The 17,578-nt window shown below is 43.0% G+C and overlaps 1 protein-coding gene across 5 annotated transcripts in view; it reads right to left on the bottom strand.

Moving 5' to 3' along the window:
- dcun1d4 (DCN1, defective in cullin neddylation 1, domain containing 4 (S. cerevisiae)) overlaps positions 1-17,578 on the bottom strand; it is a 27,125-nt gene extending 9,547 nt beyond the window's left edge. Inside the window, exons 1-11 of one of the 5 annotated variants that reach the window (XM_030082785.1) lie at positions 17,502-17,578; positions 16,122-16,192; positions 15,977-16,016; positions 15,735-15,822; positions 15,483-15,571; positions 15,312-15,382; positions 14,872-14,963; positions 14,588-14,696; positions 13,792-13,896; positions 13,568-13,670; positions 12,304-13,478 (exon numbers count right to left, since the gene is read on the bottom strand). In XM_030082785.1, the coding sequence (XP_029938645.1) occupies positions 13,423-13,478; positions 13,568-13,670; positions 13,792-13,896; positions 14,588-14,696; positions 14,872-14,963; positions 15,312-15,382; positions 15,483-15,571; positions 15,735-15,822; positions 15,977-16,016; positions 16,122-16,192; positions 17,502-17,520 (843 nt within the window). In that variant the 5' untranslated portion in view covers positions 17,521-17,578 and the 3' untranslated portion in view covers positions 12,304-13,422. Of the gene's footprint in view, positions 1-12,303; positions 13,479-13,558; positions 13,671-13,791; positions 13,897-14,587; positions 14,697-14,871; positions 14,964-15,311; positions 15,383-15,482; positions 15,572-15,734; positions 15,823-15,976; positions 16,017-16,121; positions 16,193-16,425; positions 16,538-17,062; positions 17,135-17,501 lie in introns of those variants that run through there. The other 4 variants (XM_030082789.1, XM_030082787.1, XM_030082788.1 and 1 more) reach the window with 4 other exon arrangements.

Below are 17,578 nucleotides of genomic sequence, written 5' to 3'. Positions count from 1 at the left end.
TTGCATCAAAAAGACAGGAGACAGGCCTACCATTATTGCTGAAAACCCGCAACAGACATTCCACGATCTTTTCAGGAGCCACCCTGTTAAGGTCACTGCTGATTTCTAATTGCAGCTCTTATTTCCTGTCATACAGGGCTGGGAGCTGTCAAGTCTTTAAAGGTTCTGCAGCTCTCTTTCAACAAGATTACTTCTCTACAAATAGGAGACATTAGCCACCTTCAACAGCTAAAAGAGCTGCACTTACAACATAACCTCATCACAAGTCTCCATCCTCAGATCTTCAGGGATTTAGTCCAACTCAAGGTAAAAAAAAAAAAATAAAAAAATTATGCTCACCAATCATGCATTTTGTTCTTTTGTTTTGGATTCATGATTTTATTGTACTCTAGTTATTATTATTATCATTTTAAAATGACACGAAAAGCTACATTTTGCTGCATTTTGTGAAATTTCATAACCTGTAAGCTAAATTTCAATATCTTGTTCCTTTCAAAGGTCATTGATCTAAGCTTCAACATGCTGACGAACCTGCATCCTCTGACATACCTCACGGTACGGAACATTGGAGCGGACATCCAGCTGGCTGAAAATAAGTGGCAGTGTGACTGCAGCATGCGCGGCCTGAAAAGGCGGATGGCCTACGACAACAGCAGAGGTCTGCAAACCTGGCCCGTGGTGTGTGCATCTCCCTCCACCCTGTCAGGCAGAGAACTACTACAGCTGGAGGATGATGAGCTGAACTGTGACAGTCCTGAAAACAGCCCTGAAATCCATCCAGATGTGACTCTCCATATTGGCTCCGAGATAGTCCTGTCGAGCTCTACATCAGGTAATACTACAAACATGATCAACAGAAAAAGTGAATACATTCTACTCTAAAGGTCCTTTTTAAAAGTCCAACTGCATGTCCATATTGTGTTTTTTGTAGACGCAACATGGTGGACACCCAATGGCCAATCTGTAAGCCAACCTCAAACCGGCCTGCTTATCAAAGACTTCACAGAGAAGGATGCAGGACTGTATGTGTGTGTGTCTGAAGAGCAACAAGCGTTGTCAGTTTTCAAACTCCAAATCAGTAAAACCGGAGGTTCAAAAAGAGAGCGTAGAGATTTACATCCGGTCGGCCAGCAAGTAGTCCTTGAAGGTTTTGTAAGCAGGACAGGTGAGGCTGAGAATCAGACGGCTACTCAGTCTGACTTGCCTCTTGCTGTGGGTCTGTCTGTTTTTATCACATTTGTGGTAGCATTTATTCTTGGAATTCTTGTAAGACCTTGTATTGAAGTCCATTGCAAAAGGGTGACCAGCAAGAGAAGAGTAAAAACAACCCAAGTTGTGTCATCTGTTGAACAAAGACAATATGATAATGAGGCATACTTTGACGGTGGTGAACCAGAGGTGATTGGAGCAGGCAGGGAAAGGAGAGTCACGTTTAGCACTGTGGACTTTGAAGAGAACAGGACTGTACCTTATTATGATACAGTGGCCGGTGGCGTTCAGCAAGGCGTTAATCAGGATGTAGTGATGGAGAGTGAAGTATTTCAGCGTGAGAGACATAATACTGACTCTGAAAGTGACAGCAGTTCACAACATAGATATCCAAAGGACGGCAGAGGTATTTCTGGTGACATCCAAACAGATCACAGACATAACATCCAGTCTGAACACGCCCCAGGCCCTGCTGAACTGCATGAGAGGCGTAGTTCATCTTCTTCTTCTTCTTCTTCTTCTTCTTCTTCTTCTGAATCTTCACAATCTAAAAAAGGATTGAAAGGAAAGCAAGTGCAGCAAAAACCACAATTCTCTGTTGACAGACAAGTGGAGGTGCATCAAATTTCCAGGGAGGGTACAACTAAAATCATCCAAGGTTCTTCGGCACCCCTTGCTGACTGGTCTCCACACGCAGCATCAGCAGATCCTAATGTCTCGCCAGAGTTTGGAGAACAATTCGAGTTCAGTGATTCTGGTCAAAGCAGGCCCAGCAGTGTATTTGATTCTATCAATAATCCAAAATATATTTCAGATAAACAGAACAGACGGGACACATCCAGTTCCAGCTCCTCCTATGTCAGTGACGATGAGCCAACAGAGTACACAGTGAACTATGACCAGGATACAGAACAACATGAAACTTTGCAAATGAAAAACATCAACACAGACTTAAACCAGGGACACAACAGATATGAAAGAAAAAGTCCTTCAGTGAAGACCGGCCACTCATCCTCTGATTCAGGAGACAGTGATAAAGAGCCAGGAAAGTTCTCATTCAAGAAACAAACCACTCAAGAAAAATGGAGGGATTCCGGTGTGAAAGCTGCTTCATTGCCTCAGACTAAATGGCGGGACCTAACTTTGAGTGTGGCTGGTAACAGTAAAAGTCCGCCTACCAGAGCACCTCCACCCCCTGGACCATCATCATCCTCGTCTTCTAGCAGCGACAGTGAGGCAGAAGTCCGAGACCAAAAAGTAAAGGAAGGAGGCATAGAAAGGCAAACCAACAAACGTTTGAATATCCGCGCTTCTTCATCAGTTTCTAATTCATCCTCCAGTGACGACAGTGCAGACCAAACCAGGAACCATGTGCGGAAGCAGAAGCATCAAGGGTCAAAAATAACAACAGATCAGTTTCAAGGATCACAAAGAGTAACTGCTGCTTCCAGCCAAAGCTGGCCTGAAATTAATCTTGAGCATATTCCAAAACCTGAAAATCGTCTCACGATTAAGCCATCAGCACCAGCCTCTGACTCATCTTCAGATAGTGACAGTGAGGATGAATCAGGCCACAGAGGCAAGCACAGACCTGGGAAGTTTGGTACGAATGCAGGGTGGCCTACCATAGATCTTCAACATGTTCCTAAAATTCGGAGGTATCTTGATTTCAAGCTTTCCTTGCCAGCTTCTGTTTCATCTTCGAGCAGTGACAGTAAGTCTGAAACTAAAAAACAGATAAACAACCAGCAATTTGTTGTTGCTCCGAGCGTTCCAAGACGCACTAAGATAGGTCTTGACATCAAGAAACTGACACCAACGTCTTCATCATCATCTTCAAGTGAAAGTGAGAATGAAACTGTCAATCACACAAACAAGCACAGATTGGAAATGCAAGGCATTGCAGGCAGGCCTGCCATGGATGTTCAGAGCATTTCCCACATCAAGAGGCATCCAAATATCAAACTAACGTCACCAATGTCTGATTCATCTTCCAGCAGTGATAGTGAAGATGCCAATTCAAAACACATGGTCAAAGGCCCCCAAAAGGATTTGATGATGCCAAACTTTCAACCTAAAGCCTCTCAGTGGCCTGCTATAGATCTTCAGCGAACTAAGCGTGTCAAGAGACGTCTAGATATAAAAGTACGACCAATGTCACTGTCATCTGATTCATCCACTAGTAGTGACAGTGAGGATGACTCAGCAAAACCTATGCAAAATGTCATGCCAGGACTTTCAAGTAAACCATCTCAAACAATAAGTCACAGGCATGAAACACAGCAACCTGCTGTCAATGTTGTCCCAATTCCTCAAACAAGAAGGAGAGCCCCACCACCACCTCGAGCCACAAGACAAGAGTCAACTCAAAAGCAGCCCGTCCTTGATCTGAAGCACACAGCCCATATTCAGAGGCCTCTAGATGTCAAAGTGCATTCATCATCTTCTGATTCATCTTCTAGCAGTGATGACGAAAAACCAAAAGACATGGACAAAAGCCCCCAAAAGGATTTAATGGCGCCAAACATTCAACTTAAAGCATCTAACACAGTGATTAACAAACCAGAACAACAGTGGCCTGCTGTAGATCTCCAGCGAACCACACATGTCAAAAAACCTCTAGATATAAAACCACCATCACCGTCATCTGATTCATCCTCTAGTAGTGACAGTGAGCATGAAGCAGCAAAACCTATACAAAATGTCATGTTGGGACCTTCAAGTAAACCAGGTGTCAATGTTCAAATTGCTCAAACAAAAAAGAAAGCACCACCACCACCACCGCCACCACAAGCTTCAAGGCATGAGTCAGCTAAAAAGCAGCCGGCCCTTGACTTGGAGCATAAGACACATATTCAGAGGCCTATAGATGTCAAAGCATCTTCATCATCATCTGATTCATCTTCTAGCAGTGACAGTGAGGATGACAAATCAAAACATATGGACAGAAGCTCACAAGGCGCCTCAATGGTTCCAAACTTTCAACTTAAAGCATCTCAAACCGTGAGTAACAAACCAGAACAACAGTGGCCTGTTATAGATCTTCAGCGAACCACACATGTCAAGAGACGTCTAGATATAAAAGCACCCTCACTGTCGTCCGATTCGTCCTCTAGTAGTGACAGTGAGAATGACACAGCAAAATCTTTGCAAAAGCGGGAAAATGGAAAGTTACCTTCAACTAAACCATCTCAAACAGTAAGTCATAGGCATGAAACACAGCAACCTGGTACAAATGTTCAAGTGACTCCAACGAAAAGGAGAGCCCCACCACCACCACAAGCCACAAGGCATGAGTCAACTAAAAAGCAGCCCGACCTTGATCTTAAGCATACGACAGCTATTGAGAGGCATCTAGATGTCAAAGCATCTTCGTCATCTTCTGATTCATCTTCTCACAGTGACAGTGAGGAAGATACTACACGCCAAACACTAAAACCGACAACAGAGAAGTTGGGAATTACAAGGCTCCCTGATCAGAAATATCAAATAGAAAGTCAATCTAAAAGCTGGCCTGCCATAGATCTTCAGCGCATCCATAAAATCAAGAGACGTCTGAATATCAAACTGTCCTTGCCAGTGACTGATTCATCCTCCAGTAGTGAAAGTGAGGAAGAAACACCAAAATTCAAAAAGGAGGAGCAACATGTGGTTAGACCTGCAATCAAAGTATCTGAAACACTGATTCACAAGTCAGAAACACAGTGGCCTGTTGTAGATCTTCAGAGAACCATACACGTCAAGAGGCGTCTAGATATCAAGGCACCAACAACATCACATTCTAATGAGTCTTCCTCTAGTAGTGATAGTGAGGATGAAGCACCAAAAAGCGTGTTGAAACATGAGCATGGATGGGAGGTTTACATGCCACGACCTCCATCGAAAGTTTTGAAAACAGTAAATCAACAAGAAATACAGCGGCCTGCTGCAGACATTCAACCTACTGCAGGCATCAAGAAACATCCAGGCAGAACAACCCAATCATCATCTTCTTCATCCTCTAGTAGTGACAGTGAGGAGGAAAACCACAAACAAACAAAAGAGAGAATTTCAAGACTTCCGTCTGAAAGTTACGTTCTCAATGCAAGGAGGCCTCTTCAAGGTCTTTACCAAATCCCTCGAATCAAGAGGCGTCTAGACATCAAAGCTCCATCGCCAGCACACGATACATCCTCCAGCAGTGAAAGTGAAGATGACACTAAACGCCACATTCAGAAGCAAACAGGAGAACAAGTGCGCTTTCCAAAGGTCCCATCTATAAAAACACAACCTGAAAGGCTTCCTCCAGATGCAAAGTGGCCCGCTATGGATCTTCAACGTATCGATCCCATCAAGAGGCCTCTGGATAACAAACCATCCTCAAAAATGTCTGACTCTTCTTCCTCTAGTAGTGACAGTGAGGATGATTCAACAGTTCACAATAAGAAAAAAGAACAAGGACAGTTTTACACATCAAGACCTCCACCGAAAATATCGCAAACAGTAAGTCATCAGCGAGAAACACAGCGACCTGCTGTAGACATTCATCCAACTGCCGGTAGCAAGAAGCATCAAGACAGAACAGTCCAATCATCGTCTTCCTCATCCTCTAGTAGTGACAGTGAGGATGAATTTACAGGTAAAACACAGAGCCAAAAACCAGCAAAGGAAGGAATTACCAGGCTCCCATCTGAAAGTTACGATCTCAATGCAAGGAGGCCTCTTCAAGGGCTTTACAAAATCCCTCAAATCAAGAGGCGTCTAGACATCAAACCTCTATCACCAGCACCTGATACATCCTCCAGCAGTGAAAGTGAAGATGACACTAAACGCCACATTCAGAAGCAAACAGGAGACCAAGTGCGCTTTCCAAAGGTCCCATCTATAAAAACACAACCTGAAAGGCATCCTCCAGATGCAAAGTGGCCTGCTACGGATCTTCAACCTATCGATCCCATCAAGAGGCCTCTAAATAACAAACCATCCTCAAAAATGTCTGACTCATCTTCCTCTAGTAGTGACAGTGAGGATGATTCAACAGTACACAATAAGAAACAAGAACAAGGACAGTTTTACACATCAAGACCTCCACCAAAAATATCGCAAACAGTAAGTCATCAGCGAGAAACACAGCGACCTGCTGTAGACATTCATCCAACTGCAGGTATCAAGAAGCATCAAGACAGAACAGTCCAATCATCATCTTCCTCATCCTCTAGTAGTGACAGTGAGGATGAATTTACAGGCAAAACACAGAGCCAAAAACCAGCAAAGGAGGGAATTACCAGGCTCCCATCTGAAAGGTATGATCCAGAAGCAAGGTGGCCACTTTTAGATCTTCAGCATGTGACTGGAGTCAAGAGGCATCTAGATATTAAACCATCGCCATCTTTACGTCAGGGATCAGAATCAAGTGGTGGAAATACAAACCTTGAGGTTAGGAGAGAGAAAACTTACAAAGGGACATCAAGTCAGTCTTCAAGTCAATCTTCAAGCAGCTCAGATGAGCAAGAGAAGGACAAGAAATATTTGGGCCCTGCCAGGCTCAAGGTCATGCCAGATAAGGGCTCCAGATACTCTGATCTGAACTTCAGCAAGCCTCTGCTTGTTAAAAGGCGTCTGGATATCAAGACTTTGTCACATTTTCATGAGTCATCTTCCAGTGATGACCATGAATATGGCACAACAGAGATCAGAAGTTATCAACCAGGGAAAACTTTATCTGACTTTGATAAAAATGCCACTTATAAACCCTACAATAGAAGAAGTTTTGATGTAAAAGCACCAATGCCAAAATCAGATTTGGGTCTCAGTGGTAATCCTTCACTCTCTCAACTGTCTGAATCAAGCTCCTCCAGTGACAGTGAAGAAGACAATAAATACAGAAAATCTTATAAACAGTACTTGCTAGGGTCTTCAAAAGGCTCCTTGATTTCTCAGAGTTCAAAGCCGGACCGTGAAATTAAATTAGAGAAGTATACAACTATTTCAGATGACAAGACGATAAGGGACACAACACATGAAATAAACTCAGATCTTCAGTCACGATGGGCCACGATGGATCTCGGCTCTTCCCGCTTCAGAAAGCGGCTTGAAGTGTCATCGCCGACACAGGAGCCTCCGCCCTCATCACCTCCATCTGACTCATCCAGTCTCTCCAGTAGTGACAGTGGAAATGGGAGCAAAACCAACAGAACACGGCGGAGAAGGGCTGCTGGGATGCAAGGAATCACTCAAGTGGACTCATATCCTGTGCCTAAACAAACAACATATGTTTCTTCCTCTTTGACAAGTCAGGATAAGTCCAGCGACGCATTTAAAGTGCCACACGTTAGGCAATATCAGGGTGTCAGGATGAGTGAAAAGGCTCCCACAACACCGTCACGATACCAAATTTCTGATTCATCATCCAGCAGCAGTGACAGTGATAACAAGGTAGAACTTCTACCTGGCCTAAGTGTCAAAAGGCATCTGAATATTAAAACGCCTTCACAAAAATTAACTACTTCCTCATCTTCGAGTGAGAGTGAAAATGAAGTGACAGGACATGCATCACGTTTGTCAGGAGTTAAAGATAATGATTCTATCATTTACAAGCGTTCAATCATCAAAACCCCATCATTGCCGAGCGACTCCTCCAGTTTCACAAGTCAAAGTGCTGTCAGAACAAACAGAGTTCCCAGTATGAGTGTTGATGGTGTAATGAGGAGCAGAATTCAACAGACCGAACACAACAGCAGCGTAGATATGCCACCTGAGATAAAATGGACCGGCATTGGTCATCGTCTGTCTGACGTTTCGAGCTCCACCGAGAGGAGGACTCTGATTTCAACCCTAACAAATGCTGAGACAGAACCTCCTGCAGTGCCACAGGTTCCTCCACCCAGTTCCTCTGATTCATCCAGCAGCGACAGTGACAACGGAAAAAAGCAAGAAGTTAGGAAACCAAAGTCAACATTAACTCATGATTACTCATCCATCAGTTCACCCGGGGTTTCAACGGCGTCAAACAGCATTCTTGACAGGCTTGACGAGCCTCCTGACAGCGTCGGTGAAATTCTGAGGCCTGTGTCAGTGGACAGGTGGGAGAGAAAAGGTCTCAGTGCCCTTAAAGCTATGTCATCACAGAGGGAATTGTGGGACACACAAGACAAAAACACATCTGTTAATCAACAAGATCGGCAAAGTTTTAAACATCCCAAATCTGAGACGGATATGAAATTGCCACCACTGACTCCAGTTCGTTTGTCCCCAACTTCAGCATATGACAGAAGAGAAACAGATTTGCTGAATACCATTCCCCGCTACAGGGGACACGGCATTGGATATACTGAACCACCACAGGAGGCTCCACCTCCTATTCCAGCTACACCACCACCTGAGGAAGCTGTTCTGCTGAGATGGAGATCTCCCCAAAACATCGGGAATGAAGAGTGGGAAGTGAATGCATTCAGCCAGCAGAAGAGAAACACGAACATGACTGGTCCTGGATCACGTACATCAGAAAACCCGGCAACACAGTTTGACTCCATGAACACTATCAGTCAAGTTTGAGATCTTTTTTGATATTTTTTTAATCTCCGTGTCTTGGAACATTGGAACAATGAAGCTCATTTTTGATCAGAAGACCTCTGGAATTGCTGCTGATTTAAAACAAGTTCTTAGGTTTTCAATCGTATAAAATGGGCCTGAGCTACAGAAATGAGAACTATCCTGGCACTAAAACACTGCTACTCCACAGTCAAACAATCAGAGGGCATGGCTTTAAAGAAGTATAAGATTTTATGAATCAAACTCTACACACACATCTGCTTTCAAAATGACAGTTTTAGCTTCTGATGATGATGACGACAATGATGAAAACATGTTTTATTTATCAATACCTTCAAGGACACCCAAGGTAATCGTACACAATAAACATGACAATGTACAGGTAAAAAAAGTTCAAAGAAAGAAAAAGTAATGACATTATCACAGTCGAGGATTAGCAGCAGACACTTGCTGCAGAGATTGTTTAAATAAATATGCTTGTTTAAACAGTTTTACGATGAGATTTAAAACCGAGCAGAGATGGAATGTTTGGGATGTTGGGTGGGAGGGAGCTCCAGAGGAGAGGGGCGGAGTGGCTGGAGGCTCTGAACTCCATGGTGGTCATGCAGGATGGAGGGACAGTGAGGCTGACAGAGGAGGTAGATCTGAGCGTGCAGTGGAGATACAAGGTAAAAACAGTGGTAGAACATGGAGAACTTATGTCTGTATGTATGGATGTACTTAAGTGAGGAATTTCGTGTTTTTGAAGTGATCGTTTTTTAATTGTGCAATCACAAGTATCTATTGCATGTCAGTATTTAAGCCTTTTGATCTGTATTTGTGCAACTGATTGCTTCTTTAACAGAAGAAGAAAATTTCCTTTTTATTGCTTCTGCATTTGCAACAGTGGCATTCCATACACTTTGAGCAATGTGCTTTAATATTGAGTTTGACATTTTTCATTCAGTGGTATTACAAGGGCCTTTAAATGCTGTTAAATAAATACTATTAAGAAAAGTTTTTGAGGCGAGTACTTTATGTCTCTTAAGTTTTTAACAGGGCTTTGACTTACAGTTGAATACATCTGAAGTGCAAATTTTTAATTCTCTTTTCACCGTTGCTAAGAATTTATTGTGGTACAGGCTGTGAACCAAAATCTGGCTCTTGGTAGTTGAAAGATTTAAGAACAAGCTAATGAAAAATGTTATTCCATACTGAACTGACCTATAACTGACTCAATTGTTGTGAATTTAATGTAAAGTACCAGTAACATTTCACGCTGTGCTGTTGTATACCTGTTAATGACTCCATGTTTGTCATATTTGTTTTTTTGTCCTCTAATATCTGTATGTGCCTTTTTTGATTTGATTAAATGTATAATCAACACTGACGACTGTTTAAAATAAATAAAAAAATAAACAGCAAGCAAAGCAACTTGTATTTCATTACTAATGACTGAAGAAATAAAAGCCAGTAAGGTAATAAACCCTTTTATTTAAGTATATAGACATAGGTTATAGTGAAAACGGACATATAGACACATAGTTTACATACATATATACAGTTGGAACAAGGCTGTTCATCCTCCTGCATTGTCAAGGGAAAAAAAAAAAACTAAAACACTGATTTCCACACAGTATTTGGTTAGCAGTCCAACAACTACCGAAATCTCAGAATGTATGCTGATGTGATGGGCTATAGCGAAACAAGGTTTCTGTACTGTTTTTACCCACAGTGGATTCAACAAATGCTTACGCGCATCATCTTCCCCACCGATATTCAGTGTATAACTTGATAGCGCAGTGGAACAGCCTACAAAAGACTGCACGCACTACGAATAAATAAAATGAGACTCTTTAGCTGCATGTGCCGACGTGGAAGATGGGTCTAAATGCAGGAGGGAATTGCTGTTCCAGCGTGAGGTTACAGGTGTGTTCCAGGTCTCAATAGACACAATCACATTTTAGTCATCAGAACTAAAAATGACATGACTGTGTTTATCAAATCAAGCACAAAACACTTGCACAAATTTCTGTACAAAACAAAAACACTTTTTGAAAAATGTATCTTTTGTTTTCAAAAATTTCTCATCCATTCACAAAAGGCTCTGTTGGAACATGCATGCAAATATTAAATTTTCTGACAATTCAGCATCACATTACAGCCAAAGACAAAAATTGTATACATGTGTTACGAGAACATTATACTAAGCAAAAAGAACAGCATAGCATCATCATCACACAGTTCCGAACTGTCAGTGTCCACTGTTTTCATTACATCTTACGGGTGGAACGAAGCAATGCTCTGAGCAAAAACTACCTTTACAACTCAAGCTTAAATGACCTCATCCTGAGAAGGTCACTGGTCTTCCACTGCAGTCGTATTAACACTGTCAGTGTTGGGAGAGATGCTACTGGTAAGAGGAGACCTGAAACTATCAGTGGACTAAGGAAGACAAAAACAGATGCCACAGATCATGACAAAAATGAACACCACCTATCTCTATGACAACTTAGAACACAACTCAAACAGTCTGAATTCATCCTGAAATAATCCCTGACCACTGTGTGTCTGTGTGTGCGTGTGTGGTATTTATTTTCACAAGTGTATATACATTTCTGTTTGTTATGTGTGTGGGACACACAAAGTGACTTCCATGTTTTGAGGCACAATAATACTCTTACCTACACAACGTAGATACATTAATCGGTCACCGGACCAATAAATGCTAATCAGAGCACTAGTGGCTCACCGCTGTACTGTGATAAGAGTTAGTAAGCAGCAACGCTGATTCATTTGGTGTTATGAGGTCTAAAGCCATTACGTGCAGGGGGTTAACATTAGCTTGGGCAAAAAAACAAAACAAAACAAAACCAAAAAAAAACCACAAAAAAAAAAAAAAAAACAGAAAAAGCAGCAGGAGGGAACAAAAATGAGAGGGAAAGGAATATAGACTGGCACAAATAAACAGTAAACAGCACAGGCATCAGAAACCTGCAATCTACCATTTTGACACAGTGTGCTTCTTGAAGTACTCCTATCAAAAGCAAGACATGACAAGAGCTAGTGCTGTCCGTCCAGAGAAGTTCAAGTTCATTGCACAGATACATAATACTTGAATGTGCCCAGGTCAAAGGGACCCTGTTATAAGACTCAGACACAATGCATGAATGGTCACTTCTGTTGGTTTCTCTGTGCTGAAGACAAGGAAGGGGTCAAAGACTGGTTTTCACACACAACACCATTTTGCTCCCACCATCCATGTCCAACGCCACAATATCCTAAAGGTTCATTCATGCTCTAAGCACGCACAAAAACAGATGTATGCTCTTCAAATGGTGTAAACGTCACTGCTTTTATGCTTCCATGAGCGTCCGACATTCAGTACATCTGAAGGGCGCTGCTCTTATTTAACATACTGGCCGAATGCCATGAATAAAATTAGTTTTTTGTGAAGAGAGAAACAGAACTGTGATTAAAATGAGAACTGAAATGGCAAGGAGGTAGCACTAATGTTGAAACTTAAGAAGAACGCTTTATTTTCCATATATAACACAAATACACAGTTTGTACAGAGTCAGTACACAAGTTTTCTCTACTATGAACGCATCCTTCAGGAAGAGCTAACAGGCACTGTGCAGCACACGGGGAGCAGATGGGGGTCAGGGATCTTTCTCTGTGAACCACAGTGACAAGCCCTCAGCAGCTGGATTTCAACTTGAAAACTCCCTACACAAACTTGCTCTTGTAAGATTTACACCACCACTGCCTCCAACACTGAGATGTCGGCAAAAATCGGAGGCAGCGACGCATGTGGGAATGGTCTTCAACGCCAGTGGACACTTAAAAGCATGTCCGTGGTGATTACTGTTGGCAGTTTCGCTCAAACACTTCAGCCATTTCTGTTATTAGCCTCTAATTTCAACATTAACCCGACGATTCTCAGTGGTAGCACAGCATTGGGTCCATATCCAGAAGCTTCCAGGAGATGGACCGATATACAGTGGCTTGCAAAATTATTCACACCCCTTGAACTTCTTTATATTGTTACATTACAACCACAAATATATATGTATTTTATTGGAATTTTATGTGCCACATCCTTTTGAAGAGGAAGTAAAATTACACGTTTAAAAAAAAGAAGTAATTCTTCCTTTTCAAACTATGGAACACATTAGATCCGTTTATTATGAAAGATCTCAATAGAAATTAATTTACTTCTGCTGCTGTAATGTGGTAGAACGCTGAAAAGTTCAAGAGGTATGTATGCTTTAGCGAGCCACTGTACGGGGATAATGAATGCAGGGTACGGACGGATGGCTGTGTGCGTATCCGTAGCCAACGTAGAGCATGAATGAGCCTTAACACAGACAGCAGTATGACACATCACAGTGAGAGAGAGAGCAGTGCTGCAAAGGATCGCATCAAGCTTGCCCACGATGCAACTTCAGGAAGGAACATAAATCCACAATGACAATCCCCTTCACCTCTGCACGCTCTAAACACCCAAACCCCACCACCCCCACCCACCTACCTACAGCCAGAGCCCCCCTCTTATTTACAGGGAGGCCCCCCTCTGTCAATGCTTGACCGTTTGTTTCATTGGGGTGCTTTTGTATTGTTTACTTATTGTCTGGAGATTCTCAGAGTCGTCGTCACAGTTGTATTTGATTCCTCCTTTGAATTTTCCATCTAGCTCCGCAGCTATGACATCTGCCTTTCCTTGTACCATTCAACGAACTCGTCCAACAAAACGGGCCCTGGTGAGAGGAGGAGACAAAGATTGGAGCCAATTAGAAAGCTCTACCAAATTCCTGTGCTGCTTTCACACATGTGTGGGTTCACTCACAGGCACCGTCCTCATCGTAGTTGCTGAGGTCCAGGTTGATTGTCCTGCTGAACTCTAAAACATTGCACCATTGGTCTTTGTTGATGACTTTGTACTTTGATTGCTGAGGAACGAAAGACGATGAATTGAGATTAGGACTACACCACGTACCTCAAACGATCTTGAATAATAATCAGTGCGAGGGGTGTTTCTGTTATCCACTATGATGTTGCCAATAATCTTACCTCTAGAAACTGATTGAAGACAGGAAACAAAGACCACGTCTTTCCCAGGAGGAGGCCCAACATGCACTTGGCTGTGTTCAAGTCCAGACTTCTCTGATCCTTTTCCTGTTCAATCAAAACACCAACAATTCTGTCAGATTCATTTGGAGTGTCAACCACAGTCTGAAAATGCCACATGCAGTGTTCAGGTGACGCCATTCTTGTGTGTTGGATGGTTATATCACCTAATCTGCACAAAGTGAGTATTTTGCCAGAAGCTCTTGCCATTACTCTTTTTAACATCTCATTTACTGTTGTTGACATCTACTCCTTTATGTTATTCTGAGCTGAGGACAATAAAAACACAATATAAGGCAACAAATTGGCACTATTATGTCAGGTAACTATGGAACGGTTAGCTTGTGCACTTCAGAAGACATGACCAGGATAAAACACTCATATTTGAGATTAAGTTCTCACAACAGTCATAAGATGTGTGGTGCAATACGCATTCAAAAATTCAAAACTACACCTAAAATTTTACATTTGATAAAGTTACTTTCTCTTCTACTGCATATAGTATATCAAAATATTCTGTGTCTTATGTATCGTTACTGAGTTTGGATGTGTAAATATGCTTAAAACCACAAGGTAATTTGTGAAGTGTGGTCAGAACTTCTTGGTATATCAAGGTACTCAAGTCCTGACAAGAGGTTTAATCTGGACTGTGTCTGACGTTAACATATAGTGATGAAATCCATATAAATGGCTTCAGATGTGTGAGTTTTCTTCATCGATGAGGCTTTGTGCGACTCACCCGAGCAAAATCAAAGGCATATCTATAAATGAGCTTAAAACTGGTGCTGTCGTTCAGGACAGATCTCAAGTAGTCGAGCGAGTTCCTCAGCCTCTCTGTGGAATCGCACCTGACAACAACAGAAAAGTGTCTTAGACACACTTTTCCCCACACCACATGCTCAGCTGAGAATGAGAGGCACTTATGAGAAATCATGCCCCGACACAGAGGACATACAGCAAGGTGATAATCTATCTTGAGAAAAGCTTTAAAAACAGAAGACAAAAAGTGGGCACTAGACGTACTGCAGTGAGCCCATGCCTCTCAGCCACTCCTGCAGGGTGAAATATCCCATACTCTGGGCATCCAGCTTCCAAGCAAGAACCAACATCACCACCTGGACACAAAGAGAAAATAACCACTGTAGACGCATGTTCCTCCACAGAAAATGTGTCAGTGCAACGATGAAACCGAGTGAATGACGTGGGAAAACTGACCACAGAAACAAACACAAAAAAAGTGACCTTGAAGTGAAAGTGGAAACATGTTCACTTTTTCTGTGATGATAATTAAGAGCATGTTCTACCAAAGCATGAAGTGATGATGAGAAATACCGATTTTACATTGCTGCAGGCAAAGATGGTCTCAGAAAGGACTACATTTATCTGAGTGGTGGTGGGAGAAGACCGAGCTCGATTAAATGATCACAATGAAACGAAACAAACAGGAAATGAAGAAACCTTACATTTTCTGGTTCCACTCCAATGTCCTCACAGAACTTCTCCATGCCCTCTGGGCCCACCACATCGTCACAGCCTAGTTCAGACAGACAAGAACAAGAGTCCAGCTCAAAAAACAAGCAGCTCTTATTAGGAGACACGGCTGATTAGTTCAAGGATATGAAGCGACTGCTCACCTGCGTATTCGTAGAACCATTCCAAACACCTTTTGCTAGAAAACGTCTCCTCCTCGCAGATCTGTGATGTTTCATGTTTCCTGAAAACGCTGAAAATAAAAGTTTCGGTCAAAACCTGAGCCATACAGTATTTAATGAGACTCCTCATTCTACATGTTCAAAGGCCACAAAAAAGAATAAAGAAAATAAAAAAAATAATCAGCTGGATGTGGGCAAGCACACTTGTTGAAGCTGCACTTCAAAATCTCAGACCTGTCCTGACGACTCTTCTTGGCAGACATGTCATCTCCAGCAGGGGCTCTCCTCTTTTTCCTAGGAGGCATGGCTCTAGAGCAGCAAGCTGGGAGAAGAAATGGCACCAAACAAATGAATTGTCCAATCAGTTAGATCACTCAATCAGCTGTTTGACTGATGAGGCTGCAGGTCGAAGCCGGGCAGCCCGGATCATGACGGGTATCTCAATGGAAACACACCAGGACAGGCTGCATGCTTACCTGAGGGGTGGCTGTCCTGTCCAACGTCTTCTGTCAGGTTCTGTCAAGACAGACACACAAGTGAGCTCCACAAATGCAGAGTGCACACTGACTTTCAGCTAAAAACATGTTGACACACACGCACACACAGCTAATGTGTATTTACCAGCCTGTGCAAGGTGTGGTGGATCTTATGGATGCTAGCCAGAGTAGTCAAGTGGGAATTCAGCGGAAAGTCTATCAACACACAAAGCATATCACAATATGAATGCAAACTAAGGCATAGTCACAGCTGTCTGTTAATGAAGAGTGGGCACAAGGTGGCATCACCAGGAGCAGCCGACCTCAATTCCACGTTTCTAGAGTTTTCTTTCAATGACAAGCAAAAGGCAGACTGCACGGTGCGCACCAAACTTTGGAGTGTATCTCCAGTCCTATGGTCGACATTTCATAAAGCGTAACGAAAATACCTCAACACGACTGAGGGAGGGACTCTGCATTCCTCGAAAGACGTGCAGACTCGAAAACACTCGATGTAGCACACAACCTTGTCGCGCTAAGTCTCCGGTGCTATCCCCTCCAGAAGCTGTCAGTATATAGCTGCGTGATTATAGTCTTTTCGGTGACCAAAAAAAGCAGACAAACCGACACACAGTGCCGAACACAGCACTAGCTGCATACCTAAAATAGCAGTGTAGACGCGCAACTTGCACAGAGTTTACAAAGTATCTGGAGAGTTGTGCGCATGGGCGTTGTAGTTCATTTCCTTCAACAGAGCCATGGAGAGCCACGCTCTGTTTGGAGGATTAAACTACAATTCCCAGGCTTTAACAAGACAAGTATTTCTTTCAGACCCCTCTACCCCCCGACGTTTACCCCAACTGATTGAATGCATTTAGCATTGTTTCGTAAATTCAAACATTACAGGGCTCACCGGCGCAAAAGTAGTGCGCAGACGTTTTGCAGCAGCTGGTGCGACAGCCGCAAAACTCGACAGCCCCGCTGCAGCAAGCAACGAAAGATGTTTTACACAACTGCGTCACAATTTTCAATCTCTGTAACAGTCCGCAGCTGGCTGGAAAATTGGCCGACACACGACACACTCACCCGGGTCCCGAGTTTGAGTTGAAACGTGCGGGACACCGGCAGCAGAGACGAAGACCGAGACCACCGCGAACTGATTACCATCGAAGACCGTCTGGCTTCAACTCGCATTACGGCTGCGTTTCATTGAGCACAGCTGAGGCAATTGAAGAAAAAAAGGTTTTCGAGCAGCTGCCCTGTCAAAAGCAATGACCTACATGTCAAAACCGACTGAGGTTACAGCAGCTATCCTCCCTTTGTTGTCGCCCAAGACAGCACTGGCAGATACAAAGAGAGCAGCAAATAGCTCCAAATTCTGGCGTCCTCGTCAAATCCGGCACAGCCACTGGACAGAAGTAGATGCGGAGACACAACGAGTCGGTCCACCTCTTCGCGATACTTTGCAGCTCCCGCGAAAGGACGTGAAATCATGCAGGGAAAGCCTTCTAACGTTACTACTTACTTGCCGCATCAGAGTGCATCTTTATGAAACATACAACTGTGTCTGTGGGAAGTCCGCAGACCGGCCAATAGGCGGGC

Source organism: Salarias fasciatus, chromosome 23, assembly GCF_902148845.1.
Source record: "Salarias fasciatus chromosome 23, fSalaFa1.1, whole genome shotgun sequence".
NCBI lineage: Eukaryota > Metazoa > Chordata > Actinopteri > Blenniiformes > Blenniidae > Salarias > Salarias fasciatus.
This window is presented reverse-complemented; position numbering and strand designations above follow the sequence as displayed.